This window comes from Ornithodoros turicata, chromosome 5 (assembly GCF_037126465.1).
Source record: "Ornithodoros turicata isolate Travis chromosome 5, ASM3712646v1, whole genome shotgun sequence".
In the NCBI taxonomy this organism is placed as follows: domain Eukaryota; kingdom Metazoa; phylum Arthropoda; class Arachnida; order Ixodida; family Argasidae; genus Ornithodoros; species Ornithodoros turicata.
The window spans coordinates 35,903,469-35,921,320 of NC_088205.1; the positions used below are offsets into that span (position 1 = coordinate 35,903,469).

The 17,852-nt window shown below is 43.5% G+C and overlaps 1 protein-coding gene across 12 annotated transcripts in view; it reads left to right on the forward strand.

The window, feature by feature from the left end:
- Positions 1 to 6,595: 6,595 nt before the first annotated feature.
- The window catches only part of LOC135394356 (cholinephosphotransferase 1-like), a 32,426-nt gene continuing 21,169 nt past the window's right edge, over positions 6,596 to 17,852 (forward strand). For 4 of the 12 annotated variants that reach the window (XR_010422855.1, XM_064625063.1, XM_064625060.1 and 1 more), the window contains exons 1-5: positions 6,627 to 7,209; positions 9,826 to 10,115; positions 13,268 to 13,352; positions 16,279 to 16,410; positions 16,734 to 16,865. Coding sequence is in view for 11 of the 12 variants with exons in the window: in XM_064625063.1 (XP_064481133.1) it covers positions 6,973 to 7,209; positions 9,826 to 10,115; positions 13,268 to 13,352; positions 16,279 to 16,410; positions 16,734 to 16,865 (876 nt within the window). In the remaining variant the exon portion in view is untranslated. Of the gene's footprint in view, positions 7,210 to 9,825; positions 10,116 to 13,267; positions 13,353 to 16,278; positions 16,411 to 16,733; positions 16,866 to 17,852 lie in introns of all 12 variants that reach the window. The other 8 variants (XM_064625066.1, XM_064625067.1, XM_064625064.1 and 5 more) reach the window with 5 other exon arrangements.

Sequence of the window (17,852 nt, forward strand, 5' to 3'; positions counted from 1 at the left end):
GGGAACCCTGAGTTCCTGCTCAATTTTTCGTAGAAGAGGGAACAACAACAACTTTATGTTAAGACGATGAATGGGGAGCTTCATCGGTCGCATCCCAATCTGCCGAATCCCAGTTCGCCGAATACAGGCGGATTATCTGTGAGGGAGAAGGTCAACCCCTTTCGGCAAGATGGAAAAGGATACAAGAGCTTTTGGCGAGTTGGGTATGGCGGAAAATGATCTAAATAGGAAAGGTGCGACAGCGGACACTTTACAAGATGAGGGAGTGCACAATGGCTAATGCTGAATCATCACTTAAGTTATAGCCGGAGAACTATATATGGTAGTGAAAGATGATACATGCATATGGTACACCGCGAACAGCCGGCTATGGAATGATACAACGATATATATTGCCGTTATATATAAATCACAATATGATCAACAATATTTATGACGAAAAACCCTGGGACAAGGAATCGTAGCAAGAACACGCGCAACAAAGGTGTGAAACACAGCTGAGGAGTTTAAAAGGGAGACGACAAATTTATCCACAGCAAGAGTAACAAAGGAATTCGTCTTTGTATCAGACTTCTCAGATGTGTTTCTTGTTCGAGTGATCTTTCTACGTTTCCTGGTCTCAGGGTTTTTCGTATTGAATCCTTGCTACCAGGTCGTATTGTTTTCTCACCGTCTTATCATCGACAGTACGTGTGCTGTTTTGTAATTTGTTCATTTATAGTAAGAAAAAAAATCATCTCTTGCAGTGTCGATTTTATTTCGAGACACTTCAGTCTATTAATTTTTATGTTGTTTTTTAGACCAGACATTACATTACGGCTCCCCTTGGTCTACACACTTAGAACCCGTAAGCTCTGCGTCACTGTCGTGAGAGGCCCTATCGTGATGGGTGTTATCGCAACGTTGTGGCTGGATATAAGGATGATTTAAATTCCTCTGTAATCGCTTATTAACCAATTACAGCGAAAGCGTATTGCTTATTAAGGCAATGAAAGCACCCCACGAGAGGAACGTAGGAAGAACACAACGTCCCACGAACAATCGAGTCGGCGAATTGGTTGGTCGGTGGCGTGTTATTACCGAGCTATCTGCCTGCTTGTGCGGTGGAAGGCATGTTGACCTGGGAGGACCGTGTGTCCTAGACCAGATTAAACTTCACAGGGAACCTTAGCGACGTCTCAGGATAACCCAGGGAGAACACCCAGTCAAAGCGGGTGGGTCACATTTCAGTTTCGATGTGGAGAGCGATGATCTTGGCCACTAAGCCACGGTAGCAGGATAAATTCGGCGAATTGGGAATGGACATGTGTATCTACTGCCCCAAGGACACACACGGTCCTCAGGATGTCCCCACAGTGTCATCGTCCCTTGAGGTTATCCCCAGAACGTCCTGAGGATAACACACTCGGACTGTCCGTGAAGGGTCATTCAGGTACGTCCTGTACTCGTCCCTGTGGGTAGCCTGCGGGACAAGAAATATTACTTTGTTTATTTTACCTGCTCAGACTCCATAAACACATTTGTTTTGTTTTTTGGGCTGATCCTGGGACCTGATTCACTTTTTTCTGAGTTAAAGGGTTGTCCACCGTAAAATTCTCTGTCTCCAAAAAGGATGACTGTCTATGATACCTGAAGCATTTCTCGTGGCAAGGAGAGAAACGCGCGATTCTGTCGCACTGCTTTTGACTTTCAAAGTTCCTACCTGAATGTCTCAAACCAAAAGGAGTAAGAAACATAGACTTTGCATTGATGCAGACCGAATACTTCAATCAATTCCTCACTTTAAGTATATTTCTTTGCGTAATCGAAAGAAACATGGACAGCTCACCCTTCGTTTTGTGTCGCAGGCGACAGGACTCTGGAGTTTACGGAGGGTCGTTATAAGCAATAAATGGTATCTGTTGTGGCTTCCGAAGAGAATTGTAGTACCTTTCGGAATGCGTTCCTCGGACGTTTTTCTTTTTTGACAATATTTTTTCCATATGTCTCTGCTTTGTTTTTAAACCGCTGCCCTCGTTGTCCGTTATGGATTGTACTAGAAACGAACAGCGAGATTTTATTGCGGAAGTAAATCAAGATATATTGGAAAAAAGAAGTTATCAGGACTGCGTGTGGTTTCGTATCATTTATATAAAAGGAAACCCGAAGCTGTCTTTGTGATACTTGTGAACACTCTCTCTGTGAAACGCTTTGGATTCAATAAAAAAGAAACACTATTCAGGGTTATAATTAGTACTTAGTACAAATAACAACAGGTGGGTGCAGGTGAAGTCGTCCTCAGAAGGTCCTGCGAGTGTTCCAGGTTGACACCCTGAGGATGTGCAGGTGATGTGACCGGGAGTCCCACTTTAACACTGAGGTAACACTGGGAGGGCCAGTTGATGACTTCATGAGGATGTCATCGTCGTCCGGGGTTGACATCCCCTGAGGACAATCGCAGGACGTTTCTGTGTTGTTGGGGTGAGGGGATAAATTTATTAGAACAAATAAAAAATGGGGAGGCAAGGTCAGCCAAACGGCACGGCGGCTTGCTATTGAAAAAAAAATGAAAGAAAACAGAAAAGAAAGGAAAGAGCTGGGCTTCACTCTGAGCTGTTGTTGAGCCAGCCGCGTAATGGCCAGTTCTTACTTGGCGACGCCCGACGCGGCGTCGTGAGCGCGCGAGGGAAGTAGAGGCGCATTTCCGCCGCCCCGTCAGCGCGCACAATTTTCATGTTCCCACCACAGTGGCCTTCCGTCGTCCAAAGCAGACGAAAAATCAGGGGGCGTGACCATTCTGTGTCACCTAATTGGTCGCCAGCTGTCGTTCTCGGCAGCTCTCGCCGACGTCGTGAAAGAAGTTCGGCATGGCAGTTTTTTTGGCTCGACGTCTCTCCTCTCCCGACTCCGGAAATGCGCGTCTATTTCCGCCGCCCGCTCACGACGCCGCGTCGGGCGTCGCCAAGTGAGAACTGGCCCTAACATTCCGGCTTTTCGCGCCACATTGTTCACGACTTTCAAGTTCTACTTTGGACAGCTCGTCACTCGCCTCCGTTTCTGTCCCAGTAGTGGATTCGGATCGAGGCACGTGACGACGTGTCGTTCTCAGAAAAAGCGGCGGCCACCGATTCGATGAAACGGCGTTCGACGAAACGTCCATTTTCGACGAAATGGCGTTCGATGATATGTCACGGAACCGTCGTTCTCTGTTCCGTTGGTGTCGGACAGAGCAGTCCGATACCGTGCCATGCGTTGGTACTCCACGATCATCTCAGCGGGTAGCGACGACAGGAGAATATCCACCATCATTGACGCATAGGTGGTAGTTGGTATTCCCAGCGCTCGCAGACCTCTTATTTATTTATTGTTAATACGTTAAGGGCCCGAAGGCATTACATAACGGAGCTGGGGAACATAACTATACATAAAGTTCATAAAAAAGAGATACATAAAATAAAAGATACAGGATAGTACAGGATACAGACACAGGAAATAAAATTGAGATTGAAAAAGCTGAAAATAGTACAGATAAACGATCTCTGTTGTCTCGCGACGTAAACCCCCAATTTTATAAAAGTACAGATAAACGAGGCGTGATAAAAATAAGAACGAATACAGCGTGCGATTACCAAAATATGTACAGTTACAGGAGGAAAACAAAACACAGTAATAAAAGAAATGCATCTGAACAGGTTAGAAACAGCTATTAGTTAATAAGAAATGCCAAGTGGGTGAGCTACAGACTGTTTGAAACGAATGAGATTCGTCAATGAGGGGCATTCACTGGGAAGGTCATTTCAGAGCTTTGATCCCAGCAAACCATCAACGGCACACACACGTGCATAAGACGCCGCAACATGGATATCTAGATATCCAGTGGATTTTCGTGAGGGTCCAACTTACAGCCAGTGAACATCCATGGGAGCTGGACTTCGCTCCTGTTTTCTTCGTCCCAGGAATCTCCAGACAACGTCTTTCATGGACATGTGGATATGAGGTGGATATTGTATGGTGCCAGTATAATAAACCCCGTAATTCAAAATGTTTTACACTGTGTGTAGTTTTTAAACATGTATCATACATGTATCAAAAACAGCAGGCTCCCTTTTTGTCCCTTCCACCACGAACGCGGATTTGAAGGGAGTCCTAGAGCATTCACAATGGTCTCTGTTGGCAAAATGGCCGGAGGCCGGAGCATGTGCTGAAATACAATTTGTTGGGGCACGTTCATTATAAGTGATGATGATGATGATTGAATTTTATTTTCGCAAAAGCAACTCAGGCTATAATGCGCCAAAACCATGGTAAAATCGTGACTAGTTAAAAATCAGACGATTACACTAAAATAATATACTTGGTAAATTGAGATATAAACAAAGACATATGATAAAATATGCATATTAAACTATATCGCAGATAAATATCCAACGTCTCTAAGAAAGTTATAGATTCTTAGAAATGGCAATAGTGGGTCATCACCTAGTAGTAGAGCTGGGTGAAACGGCAAACTAGGCTGATAAAATTAATGAAAAAGTGTATAAGTGTATTGGGGCGTAAAACGTTTGTAACGGTGAGGGGGGGGTCTTTGCAATTAGCTCATGTATCTGCAGAGTCAAAGTATAACCAATAGGGTTCCTGACATTCCTTCCTCTCTAGTGCTATGTTTTTAATTCACGCTATTGTCTATAATGTGATTACCTGCTGAGTGGAGCAGTAAAAGTGATCGAATTCCTCTGTCGCTTGAGTGTTATGCACGGCCAGCAGCACACCAACGATAGAAATATACAGGGTGTTTGCTCTAACGTGTCCAGAAATTTTATTTAGAGCGAGCGATAAAAGAGAAACAAGCGCTACTTTTCAGCTACTTGACTAAGAAACACGTGCTACTAGTGAAGCAGTACCTGTTTCATCTTTCTGGTTCACAGAAGTTTTTGCTTGCTCTCAGCAGAAGAAAAACGTTGCTTTCGGAACATGTCAAACATGAAAGATGAAAGATGAAAGTCAGTGTTCCAGCCTCAGAACATCAGTTTCTCTCTTATGTCAAACATCACATATTTTTCCGTATATCTCCTGGCGACGTCCTGGCGATATTCTTCTTACATTCAATCAGTGCCCAAAATCCAGTGTACTGGATCTTCCATGGATATCCCGGGGTGCAGGCTGCTTCCTTTCAAACATCCAAAGCACGATATCCTGCAGGCGTACCTGGGACATCTGATAAGTAAAACCGAAACGTGAATGTCGTTCTGGGACATCTGACAGATATCGCATAGATGTTCAGATATTCAGGACGTTCACGACCTTGTAGGGATGTCCTAGGGATATCAGTGGTTTACTGGGAAGGAGAAGGCGTGAAATGCACCACCAACCCCGCGACATGAATTTAGTCCTGACAGGCACTAATGGTCGTGACCAGGGATTTCCCTACACCCCCAAGGGGGGGGGGTGTAGGGAAATGTGGGGGAGGGTTTAGGTGGGGGTGTACACCATCCCTGCATTTTTGCAACACCCCCCTGAAATTTCTCAGGTGACCCCACCCAGCTCGGCCAACAACACGTTCTGGTAGTGGGTCCGGCGCCTCGAATTACATCCTGTACTGTCAAACTTCGGTTGTAGGACCACAGTCATGCAGATGATCGTAGCATGGATTTGTCCGAAATCATTTGAAAGTGACTGTTCAATGCATATATTGCGCGCATATAAGAGCAAAAATGCGTAAAAATGGCACGCAAACTCAATGTGGATCATCAAGAACCATTTGCGCCCAACTAAATCAAGCGAGGTATTCTGCTTTTCGTCTAAGGTATTCACCGTTGGTTGCTAGGTATTAATTGAGCTTCGTGAGACAAGGTGCTAGTCTTTTTTCTTTGTCGGTCGTGTGATTATGCATCTTAATGTTGAAATGCCGTTCATAATGAATTGGTATTCTAATGTACTCTGTTGTAACGTAATAACATGTACAAATAAAACGGGAAAGCTGTGCAGATGTCACCATTGTGCCACGATTCTTTCCGTGTCTAGGAAAAATTCCGTAAGTGGAACCTTCACCATATAACCCCCCTCCCCCTTGAAAGCTCGGCATCCCCCCAGCAGTGAATTTCTGGGGAAATCACTGGTCGTGACAATTAATTTAGCCCCCAAAAAACGTTGTTTATGCTCACACAGCTAGTAGATTTAATCCCTCTTGCACCATCCTTTGCGACGCGTCTTTGGGATGCTACAACTTCTATGAAAATCCCGCAGTCGGTAATTTGAGGTGTGAACCGTTATTTAAACCGGTTACGGAATTTTTTTTGACGGTTCAGTTTCGGTTCAGCTCCGGTTCTAGCCGATAGTTTCGGTTCGGCTAAAAATAAAGGAAGGGGTTTTCGGTTTGGGTTTGAGTTTGGTTCGACTCGACTCTCTGGTGCAAACACATTAGCGCGACGCTATAGGACGGGCATCGGCGGCGGGGCGTGGCAAAAACCTCGGCAGAGGTGGTCCACCTGTCCATAACTCTCTTTTGTGAAAATTTATGTATACTATATAGCAGCTAGATAACATATACACCAGGCAGTCATGTGTCTTTTTATGTATGTAACCGAACAGCTGCGCCACCGCTTTTCCGACCGATAGCCAGCGCCGACTAGTAAAAGGTAAAACGGACGCAGAGAGAAGTGGAGAGATGTCGCTCGAAGCGCTTCAAGTGGCGTGAGTTCGTGCGGTCAGTCGATGGTAATTGTCCTCTGAAATTACTTCTGAGTTATTTCTTTAGTTTCTAGTCTTCGTAGCGCAGCAGTATCTTCGGTAGGGTCAACGGTGGCTATCGGAGATACGAAGAAACCGAATTCAGTGTACCACCCTGCAACTGTGCTCTTCCTGAGATCTACCCAACTTATTATGGGCGATACCAAATGAAATTGTGGTTTCGAAACAGCACGATGTCGACTTGGGCGGTTTGTTTTAGGGTGTGTGACAGAAAGACTTGTCGAATTCGCATGTGAAGTAACAAGCATGATCCTAAGCTGCGGTGACGTACTCAGCTCCCAGCAGCTGAAGCGGCTGGCGGAGCACAAGTACAGCGCATCGGGTTCATCCTTTCTCGACCCAGCAATGCAGCCCTTCTGGAACTGGGTAGTGAACCAATGCCCCCTTTGGTTGGCGCCAAACCTTATGACTCTTTGTGGGTTAGCAGTGAACATTTTTACGTCACTCATTCTCGTCTATTACAGTCCCGATGCCAAACAAGAGGTACGTACGTGCTGTGTCGTCACAAACAGTGCGAATTGTTCCAGCACAATATATGTTATTCTGGCGCGCATTCCACATGGAGGCCTTGCTTCGGCGGCCTCAAGATATCATCATCCGATGTCTTATCATTCGGAACGTTGACCCTGCTCCCACTCGACAGCAATGCGTTCTTTCCCAGTGATTCAACGCGTAATCTCCATTATGTGCTTTTTCATTTGTTTTCCTGTGTAAGTACATACAGTTTATGAAGTTTACAAATCACAAAAACGGGTTGAACGGACCCCCAAGCCTCGGGCTGCAAAACAGATATCACTTGGTGACACCGTATGTTCGAAAGAACTCCAGTTTATTATCCTATGCAAGAACAGCAGAATTTATTTCAAAAAACTACAAAAGGAGCAGTACTTTCTCCAATGCGGTGGTAGCGGATAAGTTCTGTGAAGAAGTAACAAATTAAGAGCTCACAGAAAAAAAAGAAAGCATCCCTGAAGATGATTTGAACCCTTTGGTAATTCCATACTCAGCAAGCATTCTGTCATTTCACAGTTGCAACAGCTGTTCAGAATTATCACAAGCACACAGTGAAACTGATCTAGTTTGTGTAGACTTCTAGACATATTTCACAGCGGCAATGATAAAAGAACAGCACATGGAAGAAGTGGCTAAACGGGGCGAGTGCTATATCATTCCTCTTGCTGAACTTCAAGCCAGCCACTTCTGCCACCTCGTCATTTCATGCCCACATCGTCCGTTTAGCGGTGTTAAATATGTGTGTCAAGCAGTAGTCAAATACCATAAAAATAGCAATTTTTGTGCTTACCTACCACTTGCAGATTTCGGGATCATAATTTTAAAAAATTGAAATTCGTAAATTAAAATCCAGTGACGGAAAAGGAATTATTAACAGTACGAAAATATACTCAATGGAATTTGCAACAAATGAGTTCTGCAAAGTCCATGTTAGTCAATGAGCTGAACGAATTGTATAGGCATAGTTTTCAATCTGCCGGGGGGCACAATGCCACCCCCTCTCCCTGGTGCAAACACTTCAGGCTGTGGGGTACTTGCCCCCTTTCATGCACAGACATCCGGCAGGGTGTCTGAATTACCATTATTGTACTTCTTTGTATGTTGTATTCCTTGTATTTTATTGCAGTTCGTTATTATAGCATTCTGACTATTTCAGTGCACGCTTTTGACCACTGAACACGGATTCTTCTACACTTATTCCAATATCACTTGGACCACACTTGGTCCACATGTGTTCTGAGCTGTCGAATGTCTGTGCCGAGCTCACCAATAGTGGTGCTCTGGCTAAGCATCAGACGTACGCACGGCTCAGATGAGCACCACAAAACAACTATGGAGGACTTCGACCAAGAAATTGACTGTCTCATGAAATACCATGATTACTCGCATATTAATACACCTGTTCGTGTGTGTGGGGGGGGGGGGGCATGAATTATGCATGGAAAACTGCTCTTCCTCTACACTACAGGAGCTATCAACATGTGGGGAGGCTGGCAGTGCGGCCAAAGTCTGGGGGCATCAGATACTTTGAAGAAAGGTACCTACGTTTGGCCAAGCCAAGTTGAGGATTGGCTTATTGTGCGAGTAAATACGGTGTTCCCCAAAACGTGTTTCCTTCCGAATGTGAATTATTAAAATGGGAAAATTTACCAGTTGTACTGCACTATCATTTTAGACTCGTATGCTTTCTAGAAGAGAAACCTTGAGGAGCAAAAGGATGAGCTTGCCCTTGAATTTAGATAAACTTATTCTTTCTCCTAACAAGAGCATGGCGGACGCAACAAGAAAACACCTTCACAATCAGGTTCATCTTTTTTACTTCTATGCACTCAAGGTGCAAGCCCTGCATAAAATGCAGGGGTTGGACAAAAGGGTGCTGCAACAAGAGGCCAATACTAAAAGGCTGACGTTTGTTTGCGTACATTTTTTTTATATGCTTATGTTCTGCATAGTACACTTTTAGTACAATTGGGAAGCTTCATGTTATAATTAATCGGAAGCTTTTTGTTTGTAATTCACACTTTTGGATAGGATTGGCGTGGCATCTTTTCATTTCTATTTATTTTTAGAGTTCAGTTCATTACCTGCTAGCAACGTTTCTGTTGGAAACTACTTTGCGAAATAAACAATCACTGTAATTCAGTGATTTCTCCAGAATCGCAATCACAGGGGGTGTTGCACAAAGTTGGGGGTGGGGAGAGGTATTATTAGTTACGTTGTAGCTACTTTACGTACTATTTCTGACATGTGTCTAAGCTAAAAGCACCGGAAAGAAGGGAAGGTGGAGGGGTCTTGATAAATCACTGCTGTGACTCTCTAAGAGCAGGAACTACTTGGAATTCTCTTGTTTGATGCCAACAGCACAAGAAAAACAGTTTGTCACCAATCGTGTATATATATATGACAAATGCTTATGAATGCAGGATGAAATTATATGTTCTACAGTTGCATCTGCACTGAGATACACAGTATAGGTTTGTGCTATTATGAGTGCTAAAGTCTAAACCACAGCAGTCATAGCACATGTGCGTCATACAGGACACTTGAAGAGGAGCTGAAAAATATTGTTGCCTCGATATATTACAGGTACCTCGTTGGGCATTTGTTCTATGCGCCTTGGGTCTCTTTGTGTACCAAACACTGGATGCATGCGATGGCAAGCAGGCACGTCGCACAGGCAGCAGCACTCCTCTCGGGGAGCTGTTTGACCATGGCTGTGACTCCATCTCCACAGTGTTTGTGGCCCTGGCTGTCTGCATTGCTGTGCAATTGGGCAACTATCCTGCCTGGATGTTCTTCCAATGCTTTGTGGCCATCACCCTCTTCTACTGTGCCCACTGGCAGACTTATGTTTCAGGCACACTACGTTTTGGAAAGTGAGTCATGGTGTCTTTCACTCCACACTTATTTCTCCTACTGTAACGGAAATTTGTTTCTGGTACTCTTTTGCCACGTGGGTTTCCATGTTTGCGTTACCCTGGTTGCAATGATCCAATAAGACGTCACTCCCACAATATTTTCGAAGTATCCAAGAAGAAAGGTACCTGAGTGGAATAGGGTTATTGTCATGTACCAGCTAAGAAAGACTCGTTAAAGGGACGGTTGCATCTGTTCCAGTCGATTGCAAAACTGTTCTGTCACGTTATTCCTCATTAATCACTGACCACGGTATCGAAAATCCCGCGTGAAATAATGGCGCAGTTTGTCCGCTATTTGATGAAATACGGGATAAGAGCAGACACTGGATGTTGAGAGTATGCCGGAATTCCCTCTCGGAAAAAGGCGTCATTCCCTATAGCACCAGTCAGAGCACGGCCTTGAGAAAAAGGCTCTGAGTGAGGCCCTCCTCCTGTTAGGGAGCCTTCGCAGCAATGGAAGCAGCGCTCACCTTTAAAATTTGCTTGAAAAGCACTTTTCAACAGCAACAACAACAAAAATTTGCTAAGCAGATTGTCGGCCTATGCTGAACATCTGTTTCATAGATGGGATACTGGATGCGACTGTCCCTTTAAGACTACCTCAAGGCGGAGAATGATCTTCCTTTCACACAGTTGTTATTGCTAAGAGAAATTCACCTTGTAATGTATCATGGATCTAAGGAAGTAGTAGACTAAATGACCCGGCATCAGGCGTTGAACATCCATTGGCTGGGTTACACACCAACATAGCCAAGCAGTGTCATAAAACCACCACAATTTATGGTCAACTTACCAATCATCGAGGTAAACAAGAATTATCCGATGCAGGCTTCAAACGTGGACAACACAAACACGCAAGTTTGAGTTCATCCGTGCCCGGAGCCTTTTGTTTTGTCACCACATAGTGAGCAACAACGCCGGTTCAGTTTGCGTCCGTCGGCATATCAGTGTGCACTGAAACAACACGTGACTAGCGTAAATGTTATCTGACTATAAAATGCACAGTTGCGCGCGGGAAACTGCCAATGGCGAACTCTGACTAACCCAGACATAACATTGCAAACACCCAACTAGCTAACCTAATAATAAACTCACCAACATGACGCCCTGCTAAGCCAAATGGCTGCTAAAATATAGCTTTCGTTCGCTAACACGCCGTGGACACATATCGAAAACCCATGAATTTGAGTGGTTAAATAGTGATGTTATGTTCTTAGTCACGGCATATCATCTTAGGAAGCAGCATTTTCCCTCGTTTTCCTTGATTCCAGAACATGAATCCGTCCAATCCTAAAGTTGGCAATACGAGAACATGAATTTCGAGAATGAGGGTTTCACGACCAGGACTATCGAGGTCCTCCCTTATTCATCACTTGACAGGGAGAAAGCAGGGGAAAAGAAAGAAAGGAAAGAAAACTGGGCAGCACTGACCCAGATAGAAGTGCGGTCGCCGCTTTCCACTTTTATGACATCACCAATGACGTTTTTCCTTCTCCTCCTCGTTTAACCCTGAAGGACGAGTCGAGCGGGAACGCGCGCGGCGATGTTCAAGTGTCTTGTTTCTACGAAAAATATTGTGTACAGAGAAAATTTGTGTGTTAATCATCAAGTTAAGTTACCTGCTTCCACAACGCGTTCGGAACGGAAAATTTTTGAGATGGCTTTCTAAGCTCCTTTAAGCAACTCTTCAGGGCAGAAAAACTTCAATGCCCACTAGCTTTAGTTCCTTCTCCCTTTTTGCATCTTTTTCCTTCTTATTTGACCCTTCTGCATATGCAAACATGCATACATGTTTGTTACTTCCTTGCACAGCACTTGTTTAGCGTGGAATGGCATAGCGAGAGAACTGCCTTTTTGAAACATCACGAGCATTTTGTGCACAGTTTTGGCAGTGTGTTGTGTGGCAACCAGAGTAATAAGAGTATTGAATGTTGTTGCTGATCGTGCTGTTTATCGGGAAAGGTTAGCGGAAAAGAACAATTGGGCTGGAAAGTTTTTTTGAAGTAAGAAAAGAAATACTGTCCCAGCCTTCGGTACTGCACCCAGGTCTCTTTCCTGCACTATGTAACGATAAGGTCATGCCTTCGCAATAAATAGGCTCGTATCGTGTTTGTCAGTTATAGTCAGCCTTAAACACAGTCACTTTCCATCATGTTCAAGTTCTACTTGTTTCTATCTTTTCTCACAGTGAGACAGGGCTCAAGTGTACCAGAAATTTCTTGACACCAATTATTCTGTTATTCTATACCGGGCTATAAAAACATGAATTTCTAGCTTTACTTGCTCATCTGGGCAACATTATTTTGCTTGAGATGCAGAAATGTGACCTTTTGACTAGCAAATGTGCGTAGAAACAGAAATAGGTAAAAATACGCATGTTTAAGCCACGAAAGTACATTTCAGATATTGGCATGAACATTACAGGCATTTTAACCTTCTACAAGAGTCTTCTTGTAAAATCAGTTCCTTTTGAAACATTCACATCGATTGAAAGAGCAACGGTCAAGGGGGGAAAGCATAGTCATTTGCCTGAAGTTTAGTCATAGCCCATTTCATTGGAAGTCTCATAACTCATTTGTCAGGGCTTGTTGGGAAAGCTTTCAACATTCTATGTTTATGACCTCGCGTTTTACAAACAACAGGCAGAAGCGTGTGCCTGAGATTTGTAGAAGGCTGTGGTGCGGATGTGTTGCAGTCATTGGCATGCTTGGAGAAATTACTTGTGTAGATTAGCCATTTTGCGTGAACTTTTGTCACAGTTTTTGAAGAACATTGATATGAGAGCCTGATAAGGAAAAGGTTATCTAAAAAGAGAATAATTTACATTAAATCTTTATTGTACTTTACTACTGTATCTCATTTTGAAGGACCTAAGGCTCAGTGTTGAACTGAATATAATGTTTGTTATTGTCATTTTCTTAACTAAACATTGTGATTGGCATTTGCGTGAGAGCTCGTGATGCACCATGAGAAAGTCGTGGGTTTATGGGGCATTATCGAACAACGAAAAGTTGAGCATAGTGCCCCAGGGGTCGTGATATTCTAAGACCATGAGAGTGTTATCATCCCTCTATATGACTGGTTAGCTTCTAAGGCAGTGTGTTGTGCAGGTTTGATGTGACTGAAGCACAGTTCTCTGTCATGGCCATTCACTTAGTGTCTGCTGTCTTTGGCCCCACAGTTTGGGCAACAAAGGTGAGCACTGCATGACGCTTTTCTCTGAGTGCAGTGGCAGGTACACCAGAAAACAGGATGTTCATCTTCATTCTGTACATATTTTTTAAAAATAAAAACTGTATAGATACCGTTTTTTGCAGGTGGGTTCGATGGCCAAGCAGACATTCTGTGTGAGTATGTAACTACTAGATCACTAATTATCCAAAATTCATTAATTAACTTTTCAGTTAAGCGTTTTCTGTAATATATGAGATAACAGAATAGGTGCTAATCAGTTTTAGTGAATGGCTTTCACTCAAACGGTTCACAAACAGTTTCACGGAGGGCCAATGAGGAGAGGGAGTGACTCAGAATAGAATCATTTGATTGAGCAGCAGCAAAACCGTGTGTGAACCATTTGAGTGAAAATGATCCACTAAAACTCCCTATTATTTATAGCCACTCTTTTTTCTAAATTGTGGAAAGAGCAAGTACATTGAAATATCCATTGCAAAATTTTGCTACGCAAATGAACCAAAGCCGAAACCAAGTGGAGGGAGAGTCTACACCCATTCAACGTCATAGGACTATGTGCTTTGGTGCGATGGAACTGATTGGAGTCGGCATTGGTCTGCTGGCCATATAAATTTCCCCAGATAAGCTGCCGTAGGCAATGGTTGTCTTATGATGTGCTCTTGATGCACGTGATTTCAATTTCGGCTTTTGCATAGCAAAATTTGACTATGGATACATAAAAATATGTGCCCATTTTGGGATTTTTTAAAAATAGATTGGCATTAAATAATCACTGGCTCCGGTTCTGCTATCTCACATTTAACAGAAAACTTTATACTATAAGGTTAAGTAATGGATTTTAGGTAATTAGTCAACTAGTAGTCGCTGCATACTTTCTTCGACAGAATGGTTGCCTGACCACGTAACCCGTCTGCAAAAAACTGCATCTGTGCTGTTCTAATAGCTTTTTACAAAAAAAAAAATTGTATTGAATGAAAAAACACCTGTAGCAGTGCCCGCTATCAGCAGTCCCCGTTAAATCGTGTTTGTGATTCCGAGATACCTGGGTTTCGTTTTGGGGATAGCATGTGGGAACTTCTTAAGGAAAAGTTACTGTTGGCAGGGCCTTTGATACCTGAAGGTGGAAGAAGGCAATGCGAAATACAAGGGTCTGCTGAAAAGTAATGCACAATCGCATGTGGCGCGAGGCCAAACCATCATGCAGAGCGGCATGTACTGTCATTTTGTGGCTACATTTGTCCACTATAAACATGGCATGAGTCGTTGAATTCTGTTCACTTGTTCTTTGTCAGCCGTTGCTATTGGGCGGAATGCGCCCGCTAATGTCAACACGTTTCAAACAATGCCTAGTGATTGAAGTTTTGATGGATGAAAAAGTGAATCCTAGTGACATTGATCGTCGTTTACAAGCTGTTTATGGTGATAAAACTGTTCATTGAAGTACTGTGGGTGGGTGAAAAAATTTCGTGCACCAGGGGAAGGTAAATTGAATATCGAGCATGAACTTCTCCTGACAGCATTCTCAGGCGCTAAACATGTGTATGTGGCAGAATACCTGGAAACTTGGGCGACTGAGTTCTGTGTGGTACATTGAGATTTTAAAACACTTGAGAAGGCGTGTGTGCCATGTTCAGAAATCCACTGAGTCGAAAGTGTTGCAGTGTTACTGATAAAGCTTAGTCACAGACATCGCTCGCTGCCACCGTGTCTCTTGTGAAGCTGAAATTGGAGCACATCCCACACCCTTCATACTCGTTGGATTTGGCACCCTGCGATTTTCACTTCATTCTGAATTTCAAGAGGGCCCTTAACGGCATTCATTTCACCACAGATAGTGAAGTGAGGGACACAGTGAGGTTGTAGATCAAGTAAAGGCCACCAAAATTCTTCGCTGACGGGATGAGGAAACTTGTTCTTCGTTGGGATAAATGTATAGTTGTAAATAGTGACTATGTTGAACAGTAAATGTATGCTCTTGTAGCCAATAAAATGTACTTTTGTGCATTTTTTGTTTCATTGAAATCTCTCTTTTCATTTGCGAGTTACGTGTGATCATGCATTACTTTTCAGCCGACCCTCTTATTTTTTATTTTTCATTGGACGTGGTATTAGATTTAACGACTGTCTTCACGCAGATAAATTGCTTATATGTGTCGAATTTGTAGCTGTTGGGTGGTATAATGTTTATTTTAATTTTTATAAAGTAGCAGCTTAAATTAATAAATTATTGTAGGCTTATTAAATAGTTATTTGACCAACAAGCGTGACCATGTGGGTGTTGGTGATGGCTACAAACTTCCTGGTAGTGCAGCTACATTGAACAGAAATGCAAGAACTGCCGTAACGTGCACAGAATGTCATGCTGACTTGAAAACTGGAAATGCGTATCCAAGAAAACATGCCAAATTTTCATTTCTGCTTGCAGCGTGCTATGAATGCAACACTACTAATTGATATGGTGCATGACATAATTGCGCATTAGCTTCGTTTCATGTAATTTCCAAATTTACGTATGTAACATTGGCAAGATCCACTAGCAATAACTTTAATTTTATTCCTTATTCGCTGTAATAGAATGACTTTCATATTTATACGGAAACTTTAATGTGCCGTATTACTTTGATAAGTAATACTTGGTTTTAGTGTAATTTCAACAATATATGAAAAGGGATTATCAGTTTTATGTGAAAGGAAAACCGCATCATAGCTAGCGGTGAGCATAGGTAAGTAAATTTGTTGCTTATTGCCTTTTATAATATTAAGGTCACGACCACATTACTTCGAAGGGCATTAATGAAACTTTGTTTCTTCATAAGAAGGAAAGATGGAATTACATAGTTTATCTCCAATTACTTTCTTTCCCGCCCCATTTATGTGCGGTTCCATCGATACAAAAGTGTGTGTACTGAAACGGGCACTGTGGTATCAGGTGCCCCTGGTTCAGTTGCCCCTACAGATCATACCAATTACTGTGGCTGTGGTGGCAGCCACTGTAGCTGCTTGCAACTACATGACCACCATATTTACTGGTGGTGTGGGCAAAAATGGATCTACGGTTGCCGTAAGTGTGCCTGAAAACATCTGAGGCATGTGTTGGGGCTCCGACACCTTTGGCTGATGCTACTGTAAAAGGGAAAGAAATGCTACTGACACAAAACTTGAAGCCTTTTCTTTTTTTCTTCTGCAATAATAGGGTTTCTTTGCCTTCACTGTCCTTTCAGAAAAAGGCCAGAGATTTGGATAGAGGTGTCTGGGCCAATAACGAAAGCCTCTTCATATACGTGATTTGGCGTCATTCTGTTGCCTTAATTTCCCCTATACAGTGGCACTAAGGTGGCTTTGTGGTTTTGGCTGGCTTTCTACTAACTCTCTCCTCCACCTCAGCTGCCCCTGTTGCATATGGAGCTGCGGCTAATGCCAGTAGCCATGGCTCTCTCGGTGTCTCTCATCATGTGCTACACTGATGTGGCAGTCATTCTTTCGGGCGGTGTTGGCAAAAACGGATCCACTGTTGCCGTAAGTGCCTGTTGGCGTGTCTCTGGAAATTAACGGAACAGAATCTAGCCAAAAGTTGCTTCAAATTTAATGGTATTCATAAAAGCACCAACACTCAGTTGTATTTAGATATATTGGTACCACATTGGAAGCTATGTTACAGGAGCATGGAAAGTCTCGAGAACAAATATGTCGGGAGCTCTAGAAATTAGGACTACATGCCCTGGGACACACATTCGCACAAAAAATATGAGTTGGGCGCATAATCCTGGAGCGCAAGAGAGCTTTCAATCTTGCGGGTCAGAAAACCTGCTCCCCTCGGCTGCCAGTCTGCAACGTCGTGTGCCTCGCCAATACTGAGGCTAGCGCCGTCGTCTGCTTTCTTTCTTTTTCCAGTCTCATTTTGCCACGCCCAACTGGCGTCTCGACTGATCGCTCTCGCTAGCAGATTATTCTCGGTGGCCGGTGAAACGTGCTCTGTCACCTGACGTCACGAGACGCAAGGTGCCACAGGGCGAGGTCGTCCCTGCTGCTCACTCTCTTGCAAAGCAAATTTTTCAGTGAATTCGCACTTGCCGAAGGAATCATTTTGCATGACGGTTACTGAAGATTGTATGTCCATATGACGCAGTAAAAAAGTGTATGTTCCAAATGTCTTCCATGCTCCTTTAAGCGACCAACGAGTACAGTGCTGGACAAAAGTTTATGGAACACGTTCTGGCGCGTTCCTTCCTCAGAGTGACACGCTAGTAGCGAATAGGTCCGTATGGACTTACAGACGTGTGCCTAGGTAACCTTGTCACCTGTTTGATAGTCTGCACAGTACCATTCGCTGCTAGAGTGTTACTCTGAGGAAGGAATGTGCCGGAATGTGTTCCATAAGCTTTTGTCCAGCACTGTACATGCATTGTTCCCTTTGGTTGTACCGCACATCTGGTGGAGACGTGCAGTGGTACATTCAGAGGCCCGTAACAGGATGCTGCCACTGCTTTTCATTGATTATCTATG